This window comes from Abrus precatorius, unplaced genomic scaffold, assembly GCF_003935025.1.
Source record: "Abrus precatorius isolate BTA unplaced genomic scaffold, Abrus_2018 Scaffold6, whole genome shotgun sequence".
In the NCBI taxonomy this organism is placed as follows: Eukaryota; Viridiplantae; Streptophyta; class Magnoliopsida; order Fabales; family Fabaceae; genus Abrus; species Abrus precatorius.
In genome coordinates, this window is record NW_020874406.1 from 19,523,353 (window position 1) to 19,532,508 (window position 9,156).

A 9,156-nucleotide genomic window follows, 5' to 3' on the forward strand; every position below is an offset into this window, starting at 1 on the left:
TAGCTGGGATATGTTTGCTTCTTTGAACCCTCCATCTCTAAATGATGGTCAGGATCAGGTGTATTAGAAATTGACTAACAATGGTTTATTTTCTATAAAATCTGCTTATAATCTAATTTTTAATAATGTTGTTCCTGTTACTTATCAGGATAATATTTTTTATCTGGTTTGGAATTGGGGAGGGCCTCCTAGAATAATTTCCTTTTTATGGAAAATTGCTCATGGTCGGCTTTTGACTAATGAGGAAAGATTTCATAGGAATATGACAGCTTCTCCTCTTTGTTCCTGTTGTATGGAAGCCCCTGAATCTATTGTTCATGTTCTTAGGGACTGCTGGGCTGACAATGATATTTGGAATCAAATTCTCCCTTCTGATATGTGGTCTTTCTTTTTTAGTTTAGGTTTGGATAGATGGCTAGTTTTTAATTTATCTAAACAGAATTTTCCAAAGTACCCTATTTGGCATATAGTTTTTGGTTATGTTGTCTGGAATCTCTGGAATAATAGAAATAAGGCCATCTTCCAAGATGGTACTTTGAATAATAAAGGTCTGCTATATAAAATCTTAGTGGATATTAATTATTTTCTCTTTGCTTGTAGGCCTGTTAATCAGTCTTATTCTGCTTTTGGTGGTTGCACTCGTGAGGTGAAATGGCAGCCGCCCTTGGAGAACTAATTCAAGCTTAATGTTGATGGGTCAGTTTCTCAGGATGTGAGGATGACTAGCTATGGGAGTCTTATCAGAAATCACAAGGGAGATTTCATTGCTGGTTTCCATTAGGTTTTGGATTATTGTCATCCGACAACAGCTGAACTTTGGAGTATATTGGGGGGTTTGAAGTTAGTTATTTCTAAGAGTATCCATTCTGTTTGGATATAATGTGACTCTAAAGATGCTTTAATGCTTGTTGCTAATATCTAAAATTGTAATCATCCCTTTTATCCTATTATTATTAATATTAGGAATTTTCTTAAAAAGATCAAGTTTATTAGGTTTAGTCATGTCTTTAGAGAGGTCAGTGCACTGATTGTTAAGCTAGAGCTAGCCTTGATCATGAATTCAAGGCTTCTGTTTTTTATAGGACTCCTATTTTTCTGTTGCCTTTCCTTAGACTTAATGTGTTAGGTACTTTGTGGCAAAAGCCTAGTACTTAGTTTGTTTGTTTTGGGCTTCTAGTCCCATTTTAAAACAAAAAAAATAAAAAGGACATCATCATAAAATTATGAATAAAAAAATACAATATTCAATACTTTTAAAGCTTAACTTAAAGAATACAAAAATACTTCTTAAAAAAAAAATAAGCATAGTACAAAATTACATTAATAAATACTTAAATCATTTCTAAAATACTCTATATCAAATTAAACATTGTTTATCGACACATTTTTAGTTCTTCTTTTTAAATTTATCAACTAACAATTAAAAATAAACCTCTCCACTTGTATATATAATTTTGAAAATAAATTTATAAATAAGAGTTTCTTTTTAAGTATTTTTAAACCAGATCACTTTTAGAAGTTACTTTTTACCTCATTGTGCCAAGTAATTTTTTACATTAACTATTTTTTTAATATAATTTTAAAATTTGTTTTAAATTTAGAACTTATTTATTTAATTTTATTTTTTATAACAATTTTTTTTTTAATAACTACACTTGTTAAGATAGTTAATGAAAAAAATATTATATGAATATTTCTAAAATTGATTAAATTTTAAAAAGAATAAATATTTTATTATATTAGATAAAATTAAAATATATAAAAATTAAAATTTTAAAAAATATAGAATTTAGAAAATCCACTTATCATAATAATAAAAAATTAATTAATCCTTAAAAATATTTCCATTTAATATTACTTTTAGAAACACTATTTTTTAAGAATTACTATTTATAAATTATCTAAATATTGATCAACCTGCTCAATAATAAATTATATAAAAAAATATTATTAATAGCATATGCAATATATAAATATTTTATTTGAAAATAAATATATATCTAATTAAATTATTAAAAATATATATTTCATTAAATTAAATGATATATTGAAGGAAAAAACTATTAAAATTTAAAAAAGTAAAAATAAATTATTAAATAATATATATTATTTGTATGGATGTATTATATTAAAAAAAATAAACTACTATTCAGAAAAAATGATTTTAATTTATAATTTATTTAAAAAAAATATTTGTATCATAGTAGTGTTAATAAATTTTTTAATTAAATGGTATAGTTACCTAATAATCATTAAAAGTAATAGAAGAAAACAAAAGATTAGGCTTGTTTTAGTTTTTATTTTTAATTTTTAAAATTACATTTTAAAATAGATTTATAAAATTTTGTAGAAAAAATAAAAAAAAATTGTTTGATAATTTGGTTTTTTAAACTATTTTAGCTTAATTTTCATTGGTTGTAAGAAGAAAAACAAAAATAAAAATAAAAATTAAAACACATTTTGTTTCAATTTAAAAACTGAAAATAATTTTTTTTAAATTTACATTAACAAACAAGTTTTTTATTTTTAATTTTTAAATTTAAAATATTTTCTTTACTTAATGACAGCTTGTTATCAGACAAATATAAAAAAAAATCTATAAAAATTAGTATTAACATATGAAAATATTAATTTTGGTATCTTAATTTTTTATTTTTTTTTCTATAAGAAAGAGTTAAAAAATCCAAAACAAACAAACAAATTATGTCACAGGCTAACAAAGCTAACAAACCACAAGCTGGTGGCATCCATACTTGAGAAATGTGTCTTAATATTGTTTGAATTTTTATGAGGCCACTTTTAGAATATTGTTTATTTTTATTTTTTGTTGTATTTCAATTAAAGACATTATTGTATTTAATAGTTAATAATAAAAAATAATAATAAAATATTTAACTTTTGCATTATTTTATTATTCTTTACCTTTTGAATTTTGTTACACCTGTGAATGGTATTCATTTTATATAATTTTTTTAAGATTAAACTGAATGAATTTGATGAATATCTCCATCTTATTTTCTAAAAGGAGTAATTATCTCTAGAAATGAATAAGGTTTTGATATAATTGAGATAATGAAGGTTTTAATATAGTTAAGATAAGTTGATTTTATTCATTTGTCATCTTTTCTTTAAATTTTTAAAAACATTATTAGGTTCTTAATAGCAAGAGGTGGAACTCTAACATTAACCAAAAGGAATAGCAGAAAACATGAGAAGGAGAGTTGAATTCGAGTTTTTAATTCTTTTTAAAATTCAAGTTTATAATTTGTTCATTAATAATAATCAATATTAAACATTTGAAAAAAAAAATTTATCATTGTATTTTTTCTACTCTGGCAAAAAAAATTTCTAAATTATTCCTCAACTTCCTTTGTATCAACTCTTTTTTTCGTTTTCATCGTTCTCTTAAAAAAATATTTCTAAGGTGGCGATGTATTCTTCATGATGAATTAAGAGTTTTTTCTAAAGTATATCATTAACGGAAATTTTTATTTCCTCATTATTTTGAGTCATGAATGCTTTATGTTTAATTTATTATATTTTTATTACTATAATTATACTTAACTAAACATTCATTGTCATAAAGTTGAGGTAAATTTGTGCGATGAAATTCTTTTTAAACACTAATTTAATTTTATGATATTAATAGTTTGTCAATTAAAAATATCTTTTATTATTATTGATATTTTTGAATTAATCAATTATGATGATTAATCTATCACCTAAACTTTCAATTAGTTAATTAAATTTAATAAATTTATTTTTTATACTCTTATTTGTTTGATCTTATTTATGATCATTATGATAACATATAAAAAAATAGTCTTATTATTCAATGATTATTAAATAGTAATAATTATTATTATAACAAATTAATCTAGGATTAAGATATATAAAGGTTATGAATTTACTTAATATTTAAGGAAGTGTTTGCAAATGTGAAAATCACATTGGAAGAGTTTAAATAACTTTTTGAGAATATTAAAACTCACAACCACATATAATTATCTTAAAAACGTATGAAAATACATTCTTTAACGTGAAAGCAAGAGATTTGATTCAATAGAACCAAAAAAACAAGGCACGAAATATATTATCTTCAATGGGATTCAACTGCCAACCCAATTTCCAGGAAAAGACACCCAACAATCGTCTTTTGGACAAAATCTCGTTTACAATTGATAATTGAAGAATAGTTTTTCTTATTATTGTAGATTTATATTGAAAGAGAAAGATAAATCATGTAAATATCTAAGCATCCACATTAAAATATAAAAGCATAATAATTAGCTTCTTCACGTTCGGGTAAATTAATATACTAGTATATTGAGCGAAGCATGGAGGGTGGCATGGAATGGATAATTCTAAATCACTTTTGAGAAGAAGTTTCATCTAACTATCATAAAAACTAACATAAAAACATTCAGATCGCCTTGCCTTGGCTTGTCATAATGAAAAAGGACGAGCACAATTATAGCTCATCTCTTATCCCTCACAACGCCTACAAGAATTGTAGAAAAGAAAAAATAACACAACAAAGTTACAAAATCACAAATAACATTAAACCACTCAACCTATCACCCCATTTTCCAGGTCATGGCAAAGTTTTTACCCACTGGGATGTTCAAGCCCTTCAACGCAACCATCACAGTTTTCCTTTCTCCATCTGCCTCACCATTCAAGTGCTCATGTTCTGATGTGCTGACCCTCACATTTGAGAAACTCATCAGTGGTTTTCCATCTATCTCAAGTTCAGACACTGCTCCACTTCCTTCTAATCCCAAGACAGAAATAGAATCAATAACCCAACCTTTATCTAATGCGAACTTGCCCTCTTGGACTTGTGACCAAACTTTCACAGCTCCTTGACTCACAGTTGCTTGGAAATCAATGTAGGTTGAATAGCCACTTCCAAGCTTCATCTCTGGCAATTCATCGTCGTCTAGGAAAAGGTTTCCTTTTGCCTCTCCTTCGGTTGCACCCGAGGGGAAGGTTACAATGAGGCTGAAGGGTGTCATTCTAGCATCCTTGGAGATCATTCCACCTTGCTGCATTGGGAGAATGGTATTCTGATACAAATGCACGTTGACCACATGTAGAGGAGCATCGAGGGTAACATAAATTCCATCCTTTGATGTAATGGTGTGTGTCCAATCAAGCAAACTGTACCAGCTACCAGGAGGGAAGAGTGCTTTCACTTGTGTTTTTCCCTGCTCAAGCACTGGAGAAATCATGAGACTGCTTCCTAGCAAGAACTGAGTGCTGAGGCCGTAACATTCAGTGTAAGTTGGAAATGAGAAAAAAAGAGGTCTGGCAATTGGGGCTCCACTAACATGAGCCTCATAGTTTAGGGTGTAAAGATACGGGAGTAGCTTATACCTTATACCTAAAGCATTTCTAGCAGACTGAGCCACTGTTTGCCATTGGTAAAGCTCCTGTCTAGGGGAGTAGTAGTTTGCATGATCCCTTGAGAAAGGGTAGAAAGCCCCTACTTCTATCCATCTATTGCATAGTTCTTCAGTAGGTTGTGGATAGAACCCACATATATCTGAACCCACCATTGGCACCCCAAATATGCCAAAATTGAGCATTGTAGATATTGAGTACTTCAAGTCCTCCCACGTGCCCTTATTGTCGCCAGTCCAATGTGCAGCATATTTGCCTGAACCCACATAGGTTGACCGAGACAAAATAAAAGGCCTTTTGCCTTGAAGCCCTTGAAGGGCCTTGTGAGTTGCAATGGATTGAGAGAAACCATAAATACTGTGAGCATCATACTCCAACACGCCATTGTAGTGGACGGCACTAGTGGCTATTGTTTTGAAGCCAATTGGAGCTTGAATTCCTGAGGCATTGATTTTGTATGGAGGATCATCCCACCGTGTTTTGGTAATGTTCTTGCAATCCAAGCAGCATATCCATCCAGGTCCTGTTCCGCTTGGACACTGCTTTCCTTTAGGAATTTTGCACTTTCCAGAACAGAAATTTGAAGCTTCATTCATGTCAATCCACAGGCCATCAACAGGGACAAGTTCATGGAAGCGACGGATCTCATCACCCCACCAAGAAACCGTCTTTGGATTGAGAAAATCAGGAAAATTTACTGCCCCTGGCCAAACTTGAGCCAAGAAGGGTTCGCCCTCATACTTGATAAAAACATCGCTCGCTATGCCTCTTTCATATACACCATAACTGGAGTTAACATCAATTCCAGGGTCAATAATGACAATGTACTTCATGCCAATGCTGTGTATCCTGTCCAGGAAGTTTAAAAGTTTTGGACGAGAGTAGTTGACTGGATTTAGTGTGAAATCCTTGTGCCCATCCATGTGATCATCATCGTTCCAGATCACGTCAAGAGGGATTTGAGCCTTCTTGTAGTTCTCCACAACATCTTCTACTACTGATAGATTGTGATATCCCCATCTGCATTGGTGGAATCCTATAATAACACCAAATTAGTAAGAATATCAGTTAAAATGTCTAGAAAAACTCACTACCATTTAAACTTAGTTCTGGAAGCATAAGGACCAAATGCTACCCACACTTTCAATTCAATAAAGTAGCATCATGTGAATGGAGCAAGTAAAAGTTATAGCCAAACAATATATATGTCATGGAAAAATTATTTCAAAAGCAAATTCTAGAGTGGAGTTATAGGATGAAATCTTTCATGCTATCACCAAATCCATCGTAAGTTATCTTCTCCCAGCACCACTCTTCTCTCCACGTAGAAAACATATATAGACATAACACCCAAAGCATGAAGCCATGATTTGTGCATAGGAATTAGGAAATAATCCTGTATAGCGCTCTTAAACCAATGCAGTACCAGAAACAAGAGCAATATCGAAGAAGATTAGGTGCCAATGACCATTTCAGATTAGTCCAACTCATGGGCCAGAAGGACATTGGGTATGAAGATGAAAAGTCCTTGGAACAGGTTTAGTAAAATTGTATTTAAAACTGATCCATGAATTTTTCACATTAATGTTTTACTCTTAACACAACCGACCCCTATTGTAACAATTGATCAGTTAATTACCTATGAAAGAAGCTTATCTTACAAAGGACAGGAAAATCTTCCCCAAAGTTAGTGCTATTGACCACATAATCCAATACAAATATGAACATGATCTCTCTCCCTAGAAAAGTAGACAAAGTGATAGACCACGTGTACGCAATGATAGTCCTTGACAAGGACCCATGGATTCCATTGTAGAATCATGTCACAAAGGTCAAATTCTTGACTCAAAAGTATATCAGAAAGGATGATCCTTTTTATATGGTAAAGTTAAGTTTCCAACTTTTATGTGGTACCTTATCTTTCCATGTGGACCTAAAAGGTATTAAATTACTCAACAACTAAAATTGGACGTACAAAAGTTTACAAAGATCCAAATCACACAAACAGTGACAAATAAATAAAATAATTTTGCAGACCTAACTTTAGAAAAATATCAAAACATCCCCATCATTCAATATACAGGTAATCTAAAGCAAAAGACAGCTAATTGGAAAACCAAGACTCATTTATTGCAAATTCATTATGCACACCAAGAAAATGTTCTCAGAATCATACATCACAAAATTCAGTGAATGCAAACAAACCACAGATTCGACAACATTTCCTTCCATTTTTATTCAAGGCAAGGAAATTTTATCAATCATTTGCATCTGGTAAGCACCATTTTTCACAATTGACAACTCTTCAATCCATAATTTTTTAACACAAAAGGGGAAATATTAATAGCAACCAAATCAATGTCACATACACCAAGCAGAATAAATAAAATATAAAAAAAATTGACAAATGAATCATACCAAAAGCCCAGTAAGGCATTGGAGCTGGTCTTCCAATGAGGGAAGTGTACTGATCAACAACATTCAAAGGACTAGGCCCAGAAAAGAAGTAAAAATCCAATACGCCTCCAATGACCTTGTATGTCAGAGAAGTTCCTCTGTAGAAAACATCCATTCCATTGCTATTCAGCAGCAGAACAGCATGTGCAGAAGCCTTGCCGCCTGCATTTCTGAGATCCATGTACACAGGGTGTGATCCATACAAATCAGCATTGAGATTAATGGCTGATATGTCAGTAGTGTACAAAGTGTAAGGGTCATTAGGGTACAACTTAATCCCATGTGGCTGTGTGTTCTCTCCCAAACCATACAAAGAAGCATCTTTAGGCAATTTGGTAGAAATCTCAAGGTACTGGTCCTTAAACACAAGAGAACTAAAAGGGTCTGAACCATCAGAGGCAGAATTGAAAAGGGTCTCACCACTGGACTTCCTTCTCACTGCGAAGCTAAAAGGGTCTGAAGTGTAGCTGAACAGAAGCTCAGAACCTGAGTACTCAGACACTGAAATTGGGTTCTTCCTTGACCTTCCAATGGTCTGAGTCAAAGGTGGTGGTTGCTCCCTTGGTAAAAGGTTGTAGGGAACCTCCCACCTTTGCTTCTCTGCATCACTTATGTGTACCCTCAAACGGTTATCTGTCTCATGCCTACAAATTCAACAATGAAGAAGCTTCGTTAAAAAAATCATTTTTTTTTAGTAAAAGGCACTAAATGCTTTATTAAAAAGATCAATTTTTTAACTGAAACACAAAAGACACTACTAAAAATGCAAATGCATGCGTACAGTGATGCTAGTTAGGACTTATTACTTGGCATAGAAGCGTAGGAGGGGAATATCAGGGCCATAAATCTTGGTCTTTTGCTTCACTTGAAGGATACCCACAAGGCCACCATCAGGAGATTCTTCAATGGAGATAAGGCGATAGCCCTGGCCAATTTTAGTGGCGTTTGTGGAAGAAGAACTAACCCCAGCTGCATACAGAAGCAGAGTTAGAAGAAGTAAAGAGAGAGATAAAGCAACTAAACGGTTGGGAGAAACCATAGCTCCCTATAGAGTGATGCAGTGAGGGGTAGTACTGTGAGGGGAGCAATGGGGTATAAATAACCAGCTAGATAGATGTTCAAGCTAAACAAATTACTCTCATACCCATTAAGATATTTCATTTTTCTAGGATAATAAATAAATTAAGAAAACTTATTTGTATTTGGTGAATTTTTTTTCATTTGCACAAATTAACTTTTTGAGTAATAAATTATTTATAATTTATAATTCCCAGGTTAACAATTTAATAAGAT

The 9,156-nt window shown here is 31.5% G+C and overlaps 1 protein-coding gene across 2 annotated transcripts; it reads right to left on the bottom strand.

Moving 5' to 3' along the window:
* Positions 1-4,188: 4,188 nt before the first annotated feature.
* On the bottom strand, positions 4,189-8,932 carry LOC113869315 (alpha-xylosidase 1). Of its 2 annotated transcripts, XM_027505582.1 has the most exons (4): positions 8,670-8,919; positions 7,825-8,507; positions 5,996-6,442; positions 4,437-5,860 (listed from the first exon to the last, which is right to left on the bottom strand). In XM_027505582.1, the coding sequence occupies exons 1-4, from the start codon at positions 8,900-8,902 to the stop codon at positions 4,578-4,580; spliced, it is 2,646 nt and encodes an 881-aa protein (XP_027361383.1). In that variant the 5' UTR covers positions 8,903-8,919; the 3' UTR covers positions 4,437-4,577. The 2 variants fall into 2 exon arrangements, with proteins under 2 accessions (XP_027361382.1, XP_027361383.1); XM_027505581.1 differs by having other exon boundaries at positions 4,189-6,442; positions 8,670-8,932.
* Between the last annotated feature and the right edge of the window lie 224 nt (positions 8,933-9,156).

What these genes read in the sequence shown, in the direction of transcription:
- LOC113869315 (XM_027505581.1), bottom strand. Translation starts at nt 8,902, where the DNA reads ATGGTTTCTCCCAACCGTTTAGTTGCTTTATCTCTCTCTTTACTTCTT. An exon ending in CTCCTACGCTTCTATGCCAA is followed by an intron (nt 8,508 to 8,669) that starts GTAATAAGTCCT and finishes TTGAATTTGTAG; the next exon opens with GCATGAGACAGATAACCGTT. An exon ending in AATGCCTTACTGGGCTTTTG is followed by an intron (nt 6,443 to 7,824) that starts GTATGATTCATT and finishes GTGTTATTATAG; the next exon opens with GATTCCACCAATGCAGATGG.